We start from the raw sequence: 21,459 nt of genomic DNA, 5'->3' as shown, positions 1-21,459 counted from the left end.
GCGTGTGATAAGATTTTCACACAGATTGATGAGATAGGAGGTTTGGGCAAAATGTTATTTGAGTGCTTTTGTGCAGCAGTTATTGTGTCCTCACCTCTGAGCCAGGAGGCCAGGTTCAAGTCCCACCTGCCCAGATGTGTTTAATCATTCCAGCATATCAGAGAGAAGGTTTCTTCTTCCCCACTAGTTCTATGGATCTGACACTTGCAGATTGCCTAGACTGTTTTTGGAGAACTATGGTTGTTTGCTGAAAGCCTTTCTTGTTTAAGCTGAAAACTCAATCTGAGGTCTTCCTGGAGAGTTGTTTTAAAATGATATGTCAGAGTCTTTTACAGTTCAAACTCTAATGGTTCGTGATGAAAACTCAATGAATTATGTTGGAACTCCCTGTGTAGGTCCTTCACAGTCTCCTCCTTTTATCTGAAAATCTTTGAATTCTCACAGCTTTCAAAATAAAAGGTCAATTGTGTTGTGTTGTTCAAGAATTATTCAGATTCTAAATTGTACTGTTTGTGGTTGACATTAAGAAAGCATATCGGAATTATCTTTTTGACTGAAGTGAAATAACAGGTGATCATGTAACCCTTCACAGCCTTTTTATTTACATGCTGTCTATTTTTAAATTATTCTTCCTTATGTAAAATTGTAATTGAACACTGACACAAAATATGAAATATTTCAAATATAAAATTTAAATATGAAATACAGCAAGTGTAACTTCTGATTTTACTTTATTTCTAAGTCTAACATAGTTTTACGATGCAAAGTTTGACTGCAAGTGGTCTCCTAATAAGAAGGAGGCAAAAGCTATGCAGAGTCATTTTTGACAGAGGTATTGCAAGATACCTTTATTGTGAATCTCTGGTTGCAAGAAAAAATATGCAAAGAAAATGCTGCTATTGGTTCAATATTTTGTTTACAATTACTAAGCTTACAAACTCTGTAAGTCAGATAACATTGATAATCTACATGTGCAAATGTTTTGACTTACTTGACTTTAGTGTTCATGGTTTCCTCCTAGTACTCCGGTTTCCTCCCACATTCCAAAGATGTGCAAGTCAGGTGAATTGGCCATGCTAAATTGACCATAGTTGTTAGGTACATTAGTCAGAGAAGGGTGGGTTACTCTTTGGAGGGTAGGTGTGGACTTGTTGGGCAGAAGGGCCTGTTTCCACACTGTAGGGAATCTAATCTAATCTAATGACTGACAGAATGTTTATAGCCAAAATGTGCTTTATTTTTAATATACAGAAACTACAGTTTGAGATTACAATTTAACATTTGGCACCACCCTACTAAAGGCAATATTTTCTGTTTCAACAATGTCACCATGAAATTTTGCAATCTTTTTCTTTAAAATTAGCAATGTTGTTCATAAAGCAAAACGTAACAATGTTTTCTCTCGAATTCAATGTACATGTAGGTAAGATGTTCCATCAGATTTGTTTGGTTCCTTGTTGAGGGATATACCATTATAGAACAGTAGAACATTTAGCTTTGAAAAATGATGCATAATTGGCTCCTCTGGCTGCTATCTTTGGACTCCCCACCTCCCTGTAAGGAACTTGGCCCAATAAATAATTCACCTGCAAGACTGTCAAAGTGGAAGGACTTCATAAGCAAAGAATTTAACTTAAATTAGAGGGGTCTTGTAACAAAGTGGTATTTTCCCTACCTTTGGGCCAAAAGACCTGGATTCAAGTCCCACGTCTTTGAGAGGTATGTCGTAACATGTTTGAACTCGCTGAACTGTAGGTTTAATATCCAGACGTTTCATTACCTGGCTAGGTAACATCATCAGTGGCGACCTCCAAGTGAAGCGAAGCTGTTGTCTCCTGCTTTCTATTTATATGTTTGTCCTGGATGGGTTTCCTGGGGTTTGTGGTGATGTCATTTTCTGTTCGTTTTCTGAGGGGTTGATAGATGGTATCTAGATCTATGTGTTTGTTTATGGCGTTGTGGTTGGAGTGCCAGGCCTCTAGGAATTCTCTGGCACGTCTTTGCTTAGCCTGTCCCAGGATAGATGTGTTGTCCCAGTCGAAATGGTGGTTTTTCTCATCCGTGTGAAGAGCTACGAGAGAGAGGGGGTCATGTCTTTTTGTGGCTAGCTGGTGTTCGTGTATCCTGGTGGCTAACTTTCTTCCTGTTTGTCCTACGTAGTGTTTGTGGCAGTCCTTGCATGGAATTTTGTAGATGACATTGGTTTTGTCCATGGGTTGTACTGGGTCTTTTAAGTGAAGCCCTTCACATGGATGAAAAAAACCACCATTTCGACTGGGACAACACATCTATTCTGGGGCAGGTTAAGCAAAGACATGCCAGAGAATTCCTAGAGGCCTGGCACTCCAACCATAACGCCATAAACAAACACATAGATCTAGATACCATCTATCAACCCCTCAGAAAACAAACAGAAAATGACATCACCACAAACCCCAGGAACCCCATCCAGGAGAAAGATATAAATAGAAAGCAGGAGACAACAGCTTTGTTTCACTTCACTTGGAGGTCGCCACTGATGATGTTACCTAGCCAGGTAATGAAACGTCTGGATATCAAACCTACAGCTCAGCAAGCAAACCTACACCCTAAACCTCAACCTGAGCTACAAACCTTGCAAAAATGTTTGAACTGGTTGATTAAAAATATCTATAAGTTAAAGTAGTTAATAAATAACATGGCTTAACAGGTCATACTTACATTTCAAATATAGAGAACAAATACACACAAGTACTTAGAACATATAGACTTAGAACATAGAACATTACAGTGCTGTACAGGCCCTTCAGCCCGCGATGTTGTGCCGTCCTGGATCCAATCTGAAGCCCATCTAACTAACACTATTTTATTTTTATCCATATGTGTATCCAATGACTATTTAAATGCCCTTTAAAGTTGGTGAGTCTACTACTATTGCAAGCAGGGCATTCCACGTCCGAACTACTCTGAGTAAACAAATTACCTCTGACATCTGTCCGATAGCTATCACCCCTCAATTTAAAGAAACTTCTGAGCTGATTACAGTGGTTCCCTGATCCCAGGTCGGATCAATACCATCCCTTTGGATCTTTCTGTCTCTCCAATGAAACAAACATGGTTTCAACCTCTTATAGATTCTTTAAATCAGTCTATTCAGATGTATTAAGATTAGATTCCCTACAGTATGGAAACAGGTCCTTCGGCCCAACAAGTCCACACCGACCATCCGATGAGTAACCCTCCCACACCCATTCCCCTACCCTATATTTACCCCTGACTAACGCACCTAACACAAGGGGCAATTCAGCATGGCCAATTCACCTGACCAGCACATCTTTGGATTGTGTGAAGAATCCGGAGCACCTGGAGGAAACCCATGCGTGCATGCAGACATCCACCCAATGTGGGAATTGAACCCTTGTCCTTGGTGCTGTAAGGCAGCAGTGATAACCACTGAGCCACCGTGCCGCCCCTAAAACATGACTCTGGAGGAGGTGGGCCTTGAACCAGGCCTTCTGGCCCAGAGATAGGATCACTAATATTGTACCACAAAAGCCGTCAAATTTTAGCTCTTAGATAATTTCTAATGAATCTATTCAGAGATGATTGTACACCCCTCTGGAGCAGGTAGGACTTGAACTCAAGCCTCCAAGAAGTAAGGAACTACCACTGTGCCACAAGAGTCTAACCACCTCTTTTTTATATATATATATCCTCCCATTGTTTTTTTAATGCCCTATGCAATTGACTGATCATCTCCCTTATATACCATTTAAGTCAAATGAACATTGTACAGAGCATTTAATTGACCGGTAATTGCTCCCTGCATCTGGCATTAGTTCCCAATCCATAACATGCCAAATAAGAGAATTCTAACGCATCCAGACAGCTTCTCAGTTCCATCTGCTTTTTCATAGTTCAGGACAAGTTAATGAACTTTCAAGCAAATATGAAATGGTGTTTAAAAAGGTTCACCAGAAGTTTAAATTATAGTATCAGAGATTTAATAGACACGTATTAAAGCATCCAAATTTGAAAAATGGTTTAGTTCCTTTACAAAGTACGATTTTCTCAAACTTCTATCATAAATACAATTAACTAAGATTTTTGACTAAATTGATGAAGTGAGCTTTGGAAATGTGATCTGCATGATATGTTACAATCGAGTGAAACATGCAGCTTGTGGACAGTTTTTGTCAGGTTTCAAATGGACCAATAATTTTAAATTGGTAGTAGAAATACAAGGGATTGGAGAGATATGAACACTGATACCAGTTCCTAACCTGTATCCTGTTCATTCTGTCACACAATTGTAATATAGCATTTGCACCAGTCAGATGGCTGAATGCAAAGTAACTTACTGTCCTGACCAAAAGAGAAGGAACTACTATGTTGGGTATAGAGACAATGAGACATTGAAAATAAATTTAGATATTTAATTTGGCTCAGAAACTGACAAACCTCTTATTCTCTATTTCTGTTCCAGAGTACTGATGGGAAGCTATTTTTATTTAACTGTAATATGTTTGATTTCACAAGGTGAGTAGCTGTGAAATGAAGATATTGTTAAGTGACTGCATCACCTATTGAAGGAACTGATGAAAATGAATAAACAAGAGCAAAGTTCGCAAATACCTAAAAGTAACCCTCAAGGAAATCATGCGAGGGGAGGGAGAGATGACAGGGATGGAAGGTAACAGTAGAAGATGAGAAATTCGACATCCAAGAGCTGAAATTCAGATTTGCTGCATGTAGAGTCATAGAGATGTACAGCACGGAAACAGACGCTTCGATCCAACTTGGCCATGCCGACCAAATACCCAACCCAATTTAGTCCCACCTGCCAGCATTGGCCCATATCCCTCCAAACCCTTCCTATTCATATACCCATCCAGATGCCTTTTAAATGTTGCAATTGCACTACCCTCCACCACTTCCTCTGGCAGCTCATTCCATACACATACCACCCTCTGCGTGAAAATGTTGTCCCTCAGGTCTTTTTTACATCTTTCCTCTCTTACCCTAAATGTATGCCGTCTAGTTCTGGACACCCCCACCCCAGGGAAGAGACTTTGTCTATTTATCCTATCCATGCCCCTCATGATTTTATAAACCTCTATGGGGTCACCCCTCAGCCTCTGATGCTCCAGGGAAAACAGCCCCAGCCTATTCAACCTCTCCCTATAGCTCAAATCCTCCAACCCTGGTAACATCCTTGTAAGTCTTTTCTGAACGCTTTTAAGTTTCACAATATCCTTCCAATAGGAAGGAGACCAGATGTGCACGCAATATTCCAAAAGTGGCCGAACCAATATCCTGAACAGCCACAACATGGCATGCCAAACACCACCTTCACTAACCTATCTACCTATGACTCCACTTTGAAGGAACTGTCTCTTTTGTTTGGCAACATTCCTCAGCACCTTACCATTAAGTGTATAAGTCCTGCTACGATTTGCTTTCCCAAAATGCAGCACCTCTCATTTATCTGAATTAAATTCCATCTGCCACTTCTCAGCCTGCTGGCCCATCTGATCAAGATCCCCTTGTAATCTGAGTAACCTTCTTCATTGTCTACTTCACCTCCAATTTTGGTGTCATCTACAAACTTACTAATTATCCTCTTATGCTCACATCCAAATCATTTATATACTTTCATCAGGATGCATAACTAGAACAAATTGCCTCTAGTTAGTCTGCTGATTACAAATGAACAATTAGTTGCTTTCCAACTGTGTTATTCTCCCAAAACATAATATATTCTAACAATTCTTACAAAGTAATCTTAAACCAATGCTTAAATTTACATTGGTGTCAATATTAGAAAAACTGTCAAATACATGTAGGTAAAATACGAATTAGTTTTTCTGTTTACAATCCCAGTAATGTGGTTCCATCCCAATCTGAGAGAACACATCCAATTCTTACTTCTTAGAAGTAGTGCAATTCAGTTATTTAACACCAACTTGTTGTTCAATGTGAAGGAATGCTATACTTTACAGTTCATTATTTACCTTGGATCAAACACCTTCATTTCTGTTATAACGATGTTCTTTACATCTATGCATTCCATCAACCCTCACTTCGTCAGATAATTGTCAATGTACACTCCTGTTCTCTTTCCATTCTTGTAATGATGAAGCGTTAAGAATTCGGTATTGGAAGCTAACATTTTCTACCCCAAGTTGCCTAGAGAAACAAAGAGCTAAGAACTTGCATTTAGATTGAATTTGTACAGCACCTTTCACAACATCAATGTCCTGTAGTGCTTAACAGCAAACTCAATAGCTTTCTACTGTAATGTAGTATTGTAGCAGCCATTTTGTGCATAGCAAACTCCCACAATCAACAGCATGATAATGGTCAGTTAATCTATTTTGATTACTTTGCTTTAGGGATAAATTTGGGAGCACACCGCGATCTTATGCGTCCATCTGAGATAGCAGATGGTGCCTTGGTGTAATGTCCTTTTCAAGGAAGGGCACCTCTAATAGTGTGGTACTCCATTAGGACTGGCTGTCTGACAGGACAGTAATCTTTAAGTACTACAGTAAAATGTTGGCCTAAATTGTGAACCCACAATTTTTGTCTGAAAGGTGAGTGTGCTGGTTGCTGAGCCACGGCTGACATGTAAAGTATAACCATACAAGGTTGATATTATTGTTGGTTGAGGAATAAATTTTGATGAAGGCTTCAAGTAAACAGCCTCGCCTTCTTGAGGAATGCTATATGCTCCATAAAGTTAATTGGAACAAAAAGATAAAACCTCAATTTAATGTATTGTTTAAAGTATAGCCACGCCCTCTGAAAGTGTCTTCCTAACTGGTATGCCAAAGTCCAGGATTGTGACTAGACTTACAAGGTACTTAGAACAAATTCTAACAATAAAAGAGGCATGTAGTTTTGATAATGTTAGTGCAAGGAGTACAAACTACAATCAGTTACAGATACCAGTAAATAAAGTGAGAGCAGTAGGTTCTGCTTTAATGTGGTAGTTCCATTCTTGTGTTAACCCATGTTACAAAAAAATCGTGTAATAACAGTCCCATTTAAACTAATGGGACTGGAATCATGTTATCACCGATACCTGTTTTAAACATTTGCGCTTTAGAAACCATGTCCCCAATTCATCAATCGCTTTACAGTGAATTTTCATTAACAAACTCGCTCTATAGCAGAACGACCTGTAATGGCAGTAACAAATATGGGAGATTTGTCGAATGAAGTGAGTGACAGGAATGAAACTTGCTGCAAGATATTTTTGTAAGTAGTGAAATATTCCAAGGTAGATCACAAGAGTGTAACCGAACAGGGAAACTGAATCACATAAGGATGTTTTAGGCACAGTTTGACCCAACTTTGGGAACGAGTGATGTTTTAAGGAGTAGCTTAAAGGAGAAGATGTGTTCAGGAACAGAATTCCAGATCTTAGAGCTCAAGCAGCTGATGGCATGGTTGCCAATGGTGCAGTAATGAAAATTGGAACCACTCAAGAGATCTGAATTGGAGGAAGGCAGAGATCTCACAAGATAGTGACCTGGATGAGGTTATAGATAATAGGATGGCTGAGAGATTCAGCAAAGTCCAAAGAATCACATTTAAGTATTAACAAGCTGTACTAATCTTTAGAAGTTTTGATAGCAATTGAAGTAATTTAATTCTATCTTCGTACATATTCCATCTTTGCTGTGTTGACCAATATGGGAAATGCAAACTTAATGACAAAATTAAGGTATTTATTTATTCACGCAAAAGGCAAAGAAAATAACCTTATGATCTTTCCTGTGTTTCAGTAGTGCTGGCAACCTGAGAATGTGCATTATCTTCTAAATTACTGTTGGAAATATACATTATCTTATTCATATGTATAGAACGAGCTGCCAGAGGAAGTGGTGGAGACGTACAATTGCATTTAAAAGGCATCTGGATGGGTATACAAATAGGAGGGATTTAGAAGATATAGGCCAAATGGTGGCAAATGGGGCTCGATCAAATTGGGATGTCTGGTTGGCACCGGCAAGTTACACCAAAGGGTCTGTTTCCGTGCTTCATGGCTCTTTGTTTCTGTGACCTCTCATAATTGCCATTTTGCCAATTATGCTCTGAATCTGTAAAAGCAAGGGACTGGATGAAATTATCCATATTTTATTTACGAACAAAAGCAGAATTTGCTGCTAAAACACAGCAAGTCTGGCAGCATCTGTAAGGAAAGTAGGACTACAGATGCTGGTAAAGTCAGAGTCAAAAAGAGTAGGGCTGACGATGGGCTTATGCCCAAAATTTCGAATCTCCTACTCCTCAGATGCTGCCTGACCTGCTATGCTTTTCCAGCGCCACTCTTTTTGACTCTGGCAGCATCTGTGGAGACAAAGCAGAGTTTACCCTGTTCTGAAGAAGGACCACTGGATTTGAAACATTATCTCTGCTTTGTCTCCACAGATGCTGCCATACCTGCTGAGGTTTTCCAACAATCTCTGCTTTTGTTTCTGATTTCCAGCATTCAGCATTCTTTGATTTTTTGTATTTCATTTTTGACCTTTTTTTTTTAGCTCACTTGAATTCTTATGCCATCACTTTACACATGAACAGAAAGCAAACTGTTGCACTGGCTGAAAACCTGAAGTAAATACGAGGCAGCATCTTTAGAGAAAAAAACAATTATCTGAATGTTCCTTTGTCAGGACTAGAAGTTAATACAGCATTTTCAAAGCTGTTTATCAGTAATATTAATGTTCCCATCCTGATAACCTGTCAGGGCAGTGTCAAGGGCAAAGCAGTTTGCTTCACTGGTACTCAATCCACCACCTTAAGCACTTACTCCTTCTCCTACTGATGCAATGACAGCAGTGTGTACCATCTAAATTTGCAAGAAAACACCTAGGCTTCTGAGACATCATCTTCCAAACCTACACTTCAACCACCCGGAAGAGGGTGTTCAAAACTGGGGGGAGTATTTTTAAGGTGAGAGGAGAAATATTTAAAAGGGCCTGAGAGGTAGCTTTATTTTTTACATAGAGTGATTCTTATGTGGAATGAACTGCCAGAGAAAGATGCAGGTACAGATATAACATTTAAAAGGCATTTGGACTGATAAATGAATAGGAAATGTTTGGAGGAATGTTGGCCAATTGCAGGCATGTGGAACTAGTTTAGTTTGGGAAACTTGATTGGCATGGAAAAGTGGGACTGAAGGGTCGTTTCCATGCTGTATGCCGCTATGACTATGACTGTGACACTAACTTGTTGACTCTTTCCCAAGATAATGGCTGAGCTGCTGAATATTTCTAGCAGTTTTTTTTTCTTGTTATAAATTTCCAATTCCAGAACATTGTTTTCTCAGTAATTGTGCATGTTGCTGTATAGTTTTTTTTTGTTCATAATATTCCATCCTGTGAACTTTGCAATATAAAAGCTTGTTGTGTTTTGTTTTTGTTTCTGATGGGTAGTGCAATTGCTGGAAAGTTTGATGGAATCTGGGACAGAGGTTCTCTGGTAGCAATCAACCCATCTGATAGACAGCGGTGAGTAATTTGTTATCTGCCAGCTTACTTATTTATTAACTTTAAGAAGTTGTTGTTCAGCATTTCGCCTGAAACGTGACAAAAAGTAAACTTGTTTAATTTTTATTGTGAGACCATATTTTATTTAGCAAATTTTGAGAAGATTTGTCGCTCAGGTTGAGGTTCTATATGTAAGTTTGCTCGCTGAGCTGGAAGGTTTGAACCTTCCAGCTAAGTAACCAAACCTACACCCAGACCATATTTAATTCTAAACGCAATGCATTGCGTGTTGTAAAGGACACATGGAATTGACACTTCTTGGGTCTCCCAAACCAAAGTGAAATCCTGAATTTAGACTCCATATGTTTACCTCACTTATAATGAATTAATCTCAGCAATTCTATTATTTAAAAAAAAACAGTATTTGCTCAAACGTGTCAGTTCACTGAATCCATCCAGTCTCCCTTCCACCATGAAAGAAAACAGTTGGATTCCATTATAGTCTCTATCTATGTTACAGCTCAGATTAGAAGTTGAATGTATTGAATTATCAAATCAGAAATCTTATTCCATTATAGTGCATATTAGTATTAAATTAAGCTGTCATTTTTATATATCATATCTAAAGTGTTTGTTTTAAAATACACATCACCATTAACATGAAAATGTTATTTTCCTGCTTACTTTCTTTTTAAAGAATACTTTTTAGCTATATATGTTTTGTAAAGTGTATTCCGTAAATCTGTAATTGTACCTTTCCATACGCTTCATGGAATATAGTATGGCTGTTTATGAAAAATTACTATTGAGCATTTCAGTGTAAGCAGCAAGAAATGTGATTCAACGTGCATTGTTGTATTTTGCTACTGATGTGTGAAATCTTTTCTCTCAGAGATGGTTTCTATGTCCTTTCGTGTCCAAGCAAAATTAACTGAACCATTTGAGAAAAATGAAAACTAATATTAATGCAAAAAGTACAACTAAATTAAGCAAAGTGAAAATCAATTAAAGAAAAGAGATCAAATAGCAAAATTAAATTGAATATTATAAAGCATGTCAAAGAAGGAAGACCTTTTGTCAAATTAAAGACTTTTTCTTAATGTAATTATTGCAGTTATGCCAAACTAATGACTACACTTATGGCCAATGGATGTCACTACCTTCTGGATGCTTTAACATACGATCAAGAAAAGTTTTCTGGTAAGTACTTTCATGGTCCACTTTCACATACTCAAGTGTGAAAAGCATTTGCATGTGTTGGAATAAAATGATACAAGCTTTTTGTAATGTACTTCAGTCTACCTAAGTAACTAATAAAATACAAAAATATTTAAATAAATCTTAATATGCAAATTCTGGTTCCATGTTTTCTAATTATAGATACCTCTGATAAATCTTAATTGAATAAAATATTTATAAATAAACAAAAACCTGAATTGATTTGTTTGGCATTTTCTACTGCCTCACTAAAGCCAATCTGTTAAATCATACATAGAAAAGTGTTTAGTAAAAGCAGAAAATGCTTAGCAGTTCAGACAGCATCTGTGAAGATATGCAAAATAAACATTTCAGGTTCCTGCTTTTTCCTCAAAACTGAACAAAATTAAATGTCTAATAGATCTGGAATAAGTATAAAGGCAGATGAAGTGAGGTTGTAGAAATTCAAAAGAGAAATTGTGGTAAGGTGGAAGACAGAAGAGATTAAACGAGAAAGGGATTGTTGGGATCAGCAAAAGCAATTGGAAATGGGACAAATAAGGAAGTAACAAAAGTTGAGTGTAGAGGCAACTTGAATGGACAAAAAAGCAGCATACTCACCAACTTCTGCCATCCAGAAGCACGTAAAAACTAAATGAGGCAAAGATTCTGGTGTGAAATTGTTGAACTCCATGTCAAGTCCAGAAGACTGTGAAATTTTCAGTCAAAAAGATGAAGTGCTGTCCTCAAGCTTAAAATGAGCTTCATTGCAATAGGTGTTGTAGGCAAAGGTAACTCCGGAGGTGAAATGGCAAGTTAAAATTGCAAGAATTTTTTATTTATTTTTGATGGCAGCTTTTGATTCTACTTTCACCATTTGCTTAGATTTTAACCAAATTTTATCAGTACTCAAGTTACAACGTCTATGAATGTTGGAAATGCCAACTTCACAGAAGTTGTTGATCAAGTGAAAGTTCTTACAACGCTGAATGAGTTGAAGAATTCCGAGAAGACAAAAGTTCCAAAAGTTTGACATAATGCTGTTGGCTTACTTTAAGTTTGTTGTGCTGTTCTGAATTATATACCTTTTATCTAAGAAAATTACATACACAGCTGAGTTTTCCAGAGCAACTGTGTGACCAATTTTCCAGCACTCTAATCGTATTCCTGTTGCGCTATATAATTAGTTTCTTACAAAATTTGATACGAAACGTGAATACAAATAAAAACATGAATAAAACTACTTCAGAAAATCATTACTCATTTAAAATTTTCTCTTTTGCAGGGCCACAAATTGTGTTATTTGAATTATTTTGAATTATGCCAACAAAATTGGTTCACAAGAATGGTCCCAGGAATGAAAAGCTTAACATATGAGGAACGTTTGTGGACTTTGGTTCTGTAGTCAGTGGAGTTTCACAGGATGAGGGGGTATCTAATTGAAACTTACAGAATGACTTGTACAAAGTGGATGTTGGGAAGATGTTTCCATTGGTAGGAAAGACTAGGAACTGACGGCACAGCCTTAGAATAAAGGGAAGACCTTTTAGAATGGAGATAGGGAGAAACTTCTTCAGCCAGACTGTGGTGAATCTGTGGAATTCATTGTCACAGAAGGCTGTGGAGGCCAGGTCATTGAGTATATTTAAGACAGAGAGAGAGAGAGGTTCTTGAATATCATGGGGGTCAAATGTTACGGGGAGAAAACAAGAGAATGAAGTTGAGAAACTTACCAGCCATGATTCAATGGTGGAGCAGACTCGATGGGCTGAATGGCCTAATTTCTGCTCCCATGTCTTATGGTCCTTAAGATTTTCAATAGCTGATTTTTCTATTGCTTTCCTCAAATGTACAGAAAGATCATTCAAAGCCCTCGCAAAGTATGATTTGGTGCAGTTAAAACACAGCAAAATTAGAGTTTTTGAGAGGTCTCTTGAAATTTAAGGAAGGATGGCAACCCCAAGAAATTGATGGACGGAGTTTGAAAGGCTGGTATGAATCCTGCAATAATAGAGGTTGCAGGGAGAACCTGGTCACATTTGAAAATTCATGTGTTAGCATATGGATATTACAATATAGTGGTTAAGATACTCTGCTAGCAACCCAGGGTCTTGAGTTAAAAACACCATAGTAAATTGCAAAGTATATACTCCATAAATTAGCAATTTACAATTAGTATCAGGAAAAAAAATCACAATGAAAGATGCTGTGTTGTCGTTTTTTTAACATTTACAGTTTTCTAATATCCTACAAAGTAGAGAACTTGACACATACTGGCTACTGGCCCAGAGTTAAAAACTCAATCTGGCGTACAAGTGATTCTCATTTCTCTTCAAATTTTGCCATTTTCCTCAACATTATTCAACAAAAAAGTTAGGATTGAAGTATATTTTCACATTGTGTTCAAGAAAAACCAGAGACTTCAACTTTGAAGGATGTTTCTCAAAATCAGGCTTTCTTTTGAAGGAAATGCAAAAATCAAGATTATTAAAGAAGTACATGCTGTGCCAGATATATTGCCCATTATTTTTTTATTATTTATTGCTGTTGAGAAGGTTTTGGTCAGTTACTTTCTTGAATCACTGCAATCCATTTGGTGTTGGTAGCCTTGTGAAGTCATTAGGAAAGGAATTGCAGGATTTTGACACTGAAGGAACAGTGATATATTTCCAAATGGTGAGTGGCTTGGAGGGGAACTTGCAAGGTGGTGGTATTCCCATTTGCCTGCTTCCCTTGTCCTTCGGGATGGAAGAGGCCAAAAATTTGGAAGGTGCTGTCTAGGAAACCTTCATGAATTTCTACAATGCTTTTTATAGATGGTACACACTTCTACTATTGATGGTGTTAGAGGGAATGACTGGCACCACACACAAACAATCACTTGGGTTGCTTTGTCCTGAATATTATCATTCTTTGATATTGTTAGACCTGCACTCATCCAGGCAAGTGGAGTGTAATCTTGTACCTTGTAAATGATGGATAGACATTGAAGAGTCAAAAGTCGAGTTACTCACTGTAGGATTCCTCGTCTCTGACCTGCTCTTGGAGCCACTGCTAGTCCAGTTCAGTTTCTGGTCAACGGTAATGCCCAGCGTATTGATAGTGATGGTAGTGCCTTTGAATGTCATGGGTAATAGTTAGATTCTCTTCTGTTAGAGTTAGTCATTGCCTGACATTTCTTATTTGCCACTTGTCATCCCAAATCTGGATATTGCCCATGTCTTGCTACATTTGGACATGGACTGCTTCAGTTTTTGAGAAATACAAATGGTACTGAAAGTTGTGCATTCATCAACAAACCTCCCATGTTCTTACCTTATAGAGGGAAGATTGGTAAAGCAGCTAGAGATGGTTGGGCCCAAGAACTCCCTGCAGAAATGTCCTGGAGCTGAAATGACTGACTTCCAACTACCACAAGCATCTTTCTTTATACTAACTGTATCTTTAGTCAGTGACAAGTTTTCCACTGATTTCCATTAACTTCAGTTATGTTCGGGCTCTTTGTTGCCACATAATGTGGCCTTGATTTCACTTCAGCTCAGGAATTCAATCGTTTGTACATGTTTGACCTCAGGCTGTAATGAGGAAAGGAGTTGATTGGCCCTGCCGGAGCCCAAATTGAATTTCAGTGATTAAATTATTACAAGGCAGTTACTTCTAGATAGAAGTGTTGACAACATCTTCCATCATTTTACTGATAATTGAGAGTAGACAGTCAAGGCAGTAATTGGCATGTTGGTTTTGTCTGCGTTTTGTGAACACAACATACCTAAGAAACTTTCCACATTTTTGGGTAGATTCCAATGTTGTAGCTTTATTGAAACAGCTTGGCTAGGCCATTTGACAAATTCTGGAGCAGAAATATTCAGGAATACTGGTGGAATGTATCAAGATTCATAGTTTTTGTAGTTTCCAGTTCCTTCAGCCAGCCCTTGGTATCATAGGGACCAAATTGATTTAGCTAAAGACTGGCATCTGTGATATTAGGGACCTCTGTGAGACTGAGGTGAATTATCCACTCAGCACTTCTGGCTGAAGATTGTTGAGAATGCTCCAACTTTACCTTTTGCACTGCTGTGCTTGGCTACCCCTTTGCTGAAGATGGGAGTATCTATGGAGCCTGCCTCGTCTGTTAAATTGGTGAATTGTCCATCACTGTTCAAAACTTATAAATAAAGCTCTAACCTTTCACTTTAGATTGTTTTTGGCTAGGCCTTTGGAGTGTCTTGGAATTTGTTTTTGCTATTTTCAGAAGCTGAGTGTATCGCTGACAAGGTTAGCATTTGTTGGCCATCCGTAATAGTTATTGAAAATAAGGTAATGAGTCTTCAGCCACTACTGTCCAATGCCATTAGGAAGGGAGTTTAAGGTTTTCCAACCAATAACATTGAATGAACAGCAATATAGTTCCAAATCAGTCTAGTGTGTGACTTGAGAAAAATTTACATCTGGCGATTTTCTCCTGTATCTGTTAACCTAGTAGCTCTAAGTACTAGAGGTTCAATGTTTGGAAATTACAATCAAAGGAAGCTTGGCAGGTTGCTATGGTACATATTGTATTTGATCATTTCTGCTACCATGCTTCAGTGGGGGATGGAATAAATGTTTGAGTGGTGGACAAGATGGCTTTGGTCTAGATGCTGTAGAGCTTCTGGAATGTTGTTGAAACTTCACTCATTCGGGCAAGTGTAGAGTATTCCATCGATTTCCTTTTGTACCTTGCTCAGGTTTTGGCAGACCCAGAGGTGAGTTTCTTGCACATTCCCTGCCTCTTGGTTTCTGGTCAATGATAACCTCCAAGACATCGAAGTTGAATAAATCTGTGATAATAATACCCTTGAATGTCATGAGGAAGTGGTTAGATTGTCTCCTGCTGGAGATGAGTCACTGCTTGTCCCTTATATGGTTTTATGTAGCTCCAGTCTGAATGTTGTCTCAGTCTTGCTGCATTTGAGCACTGAATCCTTCAGAATTTCACAAGGCTTGAGTTGTACAGAATACCCCTTATTTACCCCTTCTTGATGAAGGATTTATGCCCAAAAAGTCAATTCTCCTCCTCGGATGCTGCCTGACCATTATGCTTTTCCTTCACCATACTCTCAACTCAAGTCTCCAGTGATTGGAGACTTTTCCTCCTGATTCCCAATTGCTTCAGTTTTGCTTTGGCTCCTTGCTGCCCTGCTCCGTGATAGCTTGATGTCAACTTGTTTCGGAAACTCACCTCAATTTTGATGCTCAGCTCCTTTGACCTTGCTTCAACCAAGGCTGTTGAAAGATTTGGAGCCAGGTCACCCTGGCAGAATCTAAACTGAGTATCATGGCTGGTTCTGGAGCACACAACTTGTCTACCCCAGCTAGAATTTTATCAGGATTCTCATGATTTGCTGTATTAATTGCAGCCACTATACCTTGATAACATGAATTGAATTAGTTGAGAGTGCTGCTTCCAGTGGGCCACAATACCTCATGGATTTCAAGTTTTCAGCTACTGTTTTGAATTTATCCTGTTCAGCATAGTGATAGTGTCACACAACACAAAGAAGAATATTCTGAGTGTGAAAATTCTGCTTCACCTCAATAAGAACTGTAAAGTGACGATTTCTGCTGATTCTATGGGCAAATGCATCTGTGACTGGTAGTGATGTGTCATTTCTCTTGGCACCTATCACCAGCTCAGTCTGTAGTTGTGCCCTTCAAACTCTGCCAGAGCCACTCATGGTGATGAAGGTTGTACACTAGGTTAAGGACTTCGTTCTGTGCCCTTGTCATCCATAATGCTTCTTCCAAATGGTGTTCAATAAGAAAGAGTACTAATTCATCAGAGGAAGGGAGTTAGTTGATAATTAGCAGGGGTTCCTTGCCCACATTTGACCTGGTGCCATGAAACCTGATGGGTCTGGAGTTGGTGTTGAAAATTCCCAGGACCACTGCTTCCCAACCATTTACCTCTCTGCTGCCACCTGTAATATCACTGGGACAGTAATGGTGGCAGCTAAGACTGGGTCATTGGCAGTAAGATTCGATTTGGTGACTATTTCAAGGCCATTGCAAGACACACTTGGAATAAGTCCCCAAATGTGCATGAAGAGCACTTTGCAGAGTCAACTGAGCTGGGTATACCTTTGTCATCTAGGTGGTCAATCAGATCAGTTTCTTTGTTTTGTTTATTCATCTCTCTGTTGCAATTTGATACATCCAAGTATTTTCCAAGAATAGTTAACCTGGAGTTAAGAAGTTAAGTATAGCAGATTTCCTTCCATAAAGGACATTAGTGAAACCAGGTTTTTACTACAACTTTTTATTTGCATTTATCAATTTAATTGAATTTAAATTATAACGATGGGATTACAATTCATGTCTCAGTATTAGGGCAGACCTCCACTAGTCCAGTAATATTACTACTTTGTTACTGTCCCACTGATCCTCCTTTGCATCCAAATCATAGTTGTTCATCTGTAGAATTTTGTGACTTTCCTTTGTATCATGTATCTGTTTGATCACTTGATTTTAAATTAGTACTTTAAATGTATATTGCATTGTTTTTGTAGGTCCACCATTTTCTACTCCCCCGCATGTAATCCATGACCTCTATGGTGAGTTTGTTTAAAGGATTTTGTAAGAATTAAAGATTGATATTATGATTCCAAGCTGATAGACTACTGGACAAGTCAGATACTAGAATAAAACCTTGCTTGATGGATCATATGTTTAATATTTTGTTCATTAGTTAACATGGTGGTTAGTCACTAAAAATATTTACATGAAGCTGCAAATATTCTTTAACAACAAACCATAATTTTATTACACAAAAGGAAGAAAGCAAGCAAAGCAATTTAAATATACATTACAATTAGAACTGAAGAACAAAGTTTCAACCTGCTTCCCAATACTATCCATTATATGGATCCAAGTGCAGAGGAGTTATGCTCTAATCTCAACTCTTCAAATTTCCACTTAACTAACTCCTTCTAGTTTCTCATTCTTAAACTAAAGAGGTGTTTTTTTACAATTCCTCTCTGAATCTGATGGCATGGACCTTTTACAATTCTGAAAACCAAAATATTTTCAGTTCCAAAAACCCAAAGATTTCTGTACCAAATTCTCTTGGCTTACAAATTTCTTAAACTACAAAAAATACTTCTGCTGTCGTGACTTGTTTCCTCTGAATGGAACTGAACTAAACTGTGTTTCCTTGCTAGGAGAGAAACTAAGCTTGTTTCTGAGCTCAACTCATGATTCTTCTCAACTAAAACTCTGTTATTTACTGTTCTGAAGTCAAAGCAAAACAGATGGTTTAAAATAACTATACTGCATGTAATAAAACTGAAAATTATAAATATCTTGTTCCCTGAACACTCCATGGGTGTTCTCAGGCCTTTGACTGCATTCACATGTCTTCTTGGAGCCAATGCATTTAGGTCACTGTTTCAGAATAACTTTGTGACCTTTTTTAACAAAAAGTCCTTCAAGGTACTAATCAATATCCATAGACTTCTCTTTTTAAAACAATCCAAATTGCAAAAATGATGACATATTTTACAGATCTTTATCACATAACTGAATTGTGCCAATCATAATAAATGTTTGACACTGATTCCATGTAAACGTGGGAATCTGTTCTTGATGTCATTCTGGTAATAGGTCAAAAAGAATTGACACAAAAATATCTAAAGTTCACAACATAGAACTTCCCAACCAACCTTAAGACCCAAATTGTCCAATTTTCCAATGCAGAAGGAAAAAAACCAGTGCACTTCATTATTTTTGCCCCTGCATAATCAATCCTCAGGAAAGCCATCTTGGTTCAGTACATATAGGTATAAATATTTGGTCCCATTCTCCACAGAATTGATTGGTAGATTACAAAGGAAAGAAAATAACTACCAAAAATAAATGTAACAAAGCTAACAAATACTAGAGAATTGTCTTTAACTTGAAATGTTTTGAATGTTGTCATTATTTTTGTGACATCACTAATATAATGTGAACTTTTCAAAGTAGATGATGAAATTTCCCTGTCAATAATAACTTGATATCAGTTCAGTCACTTCTTGAAAATTAATTTACTATTTCTTCTTCCATTGCCTTTACTTTATACAATTTAACATTTGAAAAACTGTCACATTAAGCTTTAGGCTCTGAAGTAAATTATTGTTGATACTCTTCTTACAGGCCAATCGTGCAACATTCAACTGTTAGAATCATCAGATGCTTTGACTGACAGACAGAGAAGTTGGGGTCTGGATTCCTTCACTGAACAAATCCACTTAATTACATTGAAGACCAATACGGATTCCTGTGCTTAAATACATTGATAAATGCTGCATTGATTTTATGAAAAATTTGAAAACTAGAAATGTAAATCTGATTAGGAAAATTTAAAACATTGGGTTTGGGATTGAATTGGAAACTGGGGGCTTTTAGTTCCCCTGATGGCAGATTATGTGCTGTATGTTCTCTTAATTCCAACATGTAGGCAAGGTTTTTTCCCTGGGGTGGGGGAATTCAGAACTAGAGGGCATAAGTTTAGGGTGAAAGGGGAAAGATATAAAAGGGAATTAAGGGGCAACCTTTTCATGCAGAGGGTGGTACAAACTTTTAGAACAAAATGAAATGGATATCTTGTATTATTTACAGTTATACTGTAAATGTAGTTCCAGGGTATTCTGTAAGTGGCTTCTTTTCCATTGCTTTCACCTCCCTTTCAAAATATTTGTCAGTATTTCTCCCCCCCCCCCCGCCTTAAAACCTACATTCGACTTCTGTGTACTCTCAACATAATATTTCTATCAACAAGCTCTCTTCCATCTCCAAATTAGTGATTGTGTTGCCTCCCAAATCCATGTCCATCCTGTCACCACTTTTTTTGATATTCCATGGTCAAGTTTCTGCTTCTGCATTCTGCACCAAAACAGCCCAAATCAACCATCAAATGACATCTGCTGTGGCAATATTATTCCTTCTTAGGTTACATCCCAGAAGCAAAGAACAAAGAAAATTACAGCACAGAAACGGGCCCTTTGACCCTCCAAGCCTGCGCCGATCTGTTACCTCTATCCAAACCTGTCGCTTATTTTCTAAGGGTCTATATCCCTTTGCTGTCTGCCCATTCATGTATCTGTAGAGATACATGCCATCCACATTGTCTATACTTCTCATGATTTTGTAAACCTCAATCTTCATCTTTCTAATGAAAATAATCCTAATCTAGTCAACTTTTCTTCATAGCTAGCACTTCCATACCAGACAACATCCTGGTGAACCTCCTCTGCACCCTCTCCAAAGTATCTACATCCTTTTGGTAATGTAGCGACCCGAACTGTACACATTATTCCAAATGTGGCCGAACCAAAGTCTTATACGACTGCCAACTCTTGTACTCAATGTCCCTTCCAATGAAGGAAAGCATGCCATATGCCTACTTGACCACTCTATTGACCTGCATTGTCACCTTCAGGGAACAATGGACCTGAACACCCAGGTCTCTTTATATATCAATTTTTCCGAGGACTTTTAATGTTGCTGCTTGTGACCCATATAAGGTTCGTCCCATGTTTGTTATTTAATCTCATAAAATCATGGCATGGTTACAATTCAAGTGGCAGCTATTTAGCCCACTGTGTCTTTGCCAGCTCTCTGAAAGAACAATTTCTCTTTTGCCAATTCCCAGCCTCCTCCTATTAAGTAGTGATCTAATTCCCTTTTCGGAGCTACACTCAAATCTATTTACAGGGGAAGCCTCGATTATCCGAATGAGATGGGCAGACACTATTACGTTCGGATAATCGATTATTCGGTTAATTGATTAAATGCCTTTCCTCTGAGGGTGTGAGTTTTTATAGTCTGCTCCCTCTTCAGGAGATTGCTGCAGTAGCAGCAGCACAGCATGCAAGCCCCAGCCCAGGCCCCACCGTCCCCGTCTAATACCGCCCCCGACCCTGTCCAACACCGTCCTCCGCTCCCCAACCCCATCCAACACTGCCCCTGACCAACACCGTCCCCTGCCCTACACTGCACCCCTCTCCTAGCGTGCACCCCCGCACCCTCTCTGGGGCAGCTGGACTGGACACCAGCAAGACTGCTGCTGCTGCTGCACTTGCCTTTGTGGGGTAGGTCTCCAGATAGCACGCGCGCACACAGCCACACACAACTTTTTACTGCAACAATTTGACTGTTCCTGTTTAATCACTGTAAACAAAAGATGTAATCATTGTTGGAAACACGTCTTTGATATTATGTTTCTATCAGGACCTCGAGATCTCCTTTGGATAATCCGATTTTTGAATAATTGCTATTCAGATCATCGAGGTTCCTCTGTACACTATTTCCTTTCACCTTTTCAACATAGCAGCTGGTTTGTTTCTCCATGTTTCTATTTCAGTTTTCCCACTTTGTCCTTTACCTTTCTGTAGCTTTTGACAAGATTAACCATATCATCCTCATCCAAGAACTCTATGTTTTACAGACTATTGTGATTTGTTTGTACTTTTACTTTCCCAATCCCTGCTAGAACAATCTGTCATTGATTTCTCATCCTTCACATTGTTTCAAGTATATTTTGTTGCTTTGCATATATAGAAAGCAATTAGCTTTAACATAATTGTGATGCATTCAGTATCTCTTGTGATGTTAGGTGAGTGTTGAGAGAGACATAGAACTGTCCCGGAAGTGTAATACGAGCATCCGAACAAATCAGGAGCAGAAATAGAACCCTTGGCCCATTGCACCTGACCCATTGCACCTGAATCTACCATTCAATAAAATCGTGATTTATTGCTGTCAA

At 38.3% G+C, this 21,459-nt stretch overlaps 1 protein-coding gene across 1 annotated transcript in view; it reads left to right on the top strand.

Moving 5' to 3' along the window:
• LOC140465059 (probable thiopurine S-methyltransferase) overlaps positions 1-21,459 on the top strand; it is a 57,930-nt gene extending 36,471 nt beyond the window's left edge. Inside the window, exons 5-9 of the mRNA XM_072560902.1 lie at positions 4,466-4,518; positions 9,426-9,500; positions 10,594-10,679; positions 17,225-17,269; positions 18,849-21,459. Of these exons, the coding sequence (XP_072417003.1) occupies positions 4,466-4,518; positions 9,426-9,500; positions 10,594-10,679; positions 17,225-17,269; positions 18,849-18,982 (393 nt within the window). The 3' untranslated portion in view covers positions 18,983-21,459. The remainder of the gene's footprint in view (positions 1-4,465; positions 4,519-9,425; positions 9,501-10,593; positions 10,680-17,224; positions 17,270-18,848) is intronic.

Source organism: Chiloscyllium punctatum, chromosome 41 (genome assembly GCF_047496795.1).
Source record: "Chiloscyllium punctatum isolate Juve2018m chromosome 41, sChiPun1.3, whole genome shotgun sequence".
Lineage (NCBI taxonomy): Eukaryota > Metazoa > Chordata > Chondrichthyes > Orectolobiformes > Hemiscylliidae > Chiloscyllium > Chiloscyllium punctatum.
This window is presented reverse-complemented; position numbering and strand designations above follow the sequence as displayed.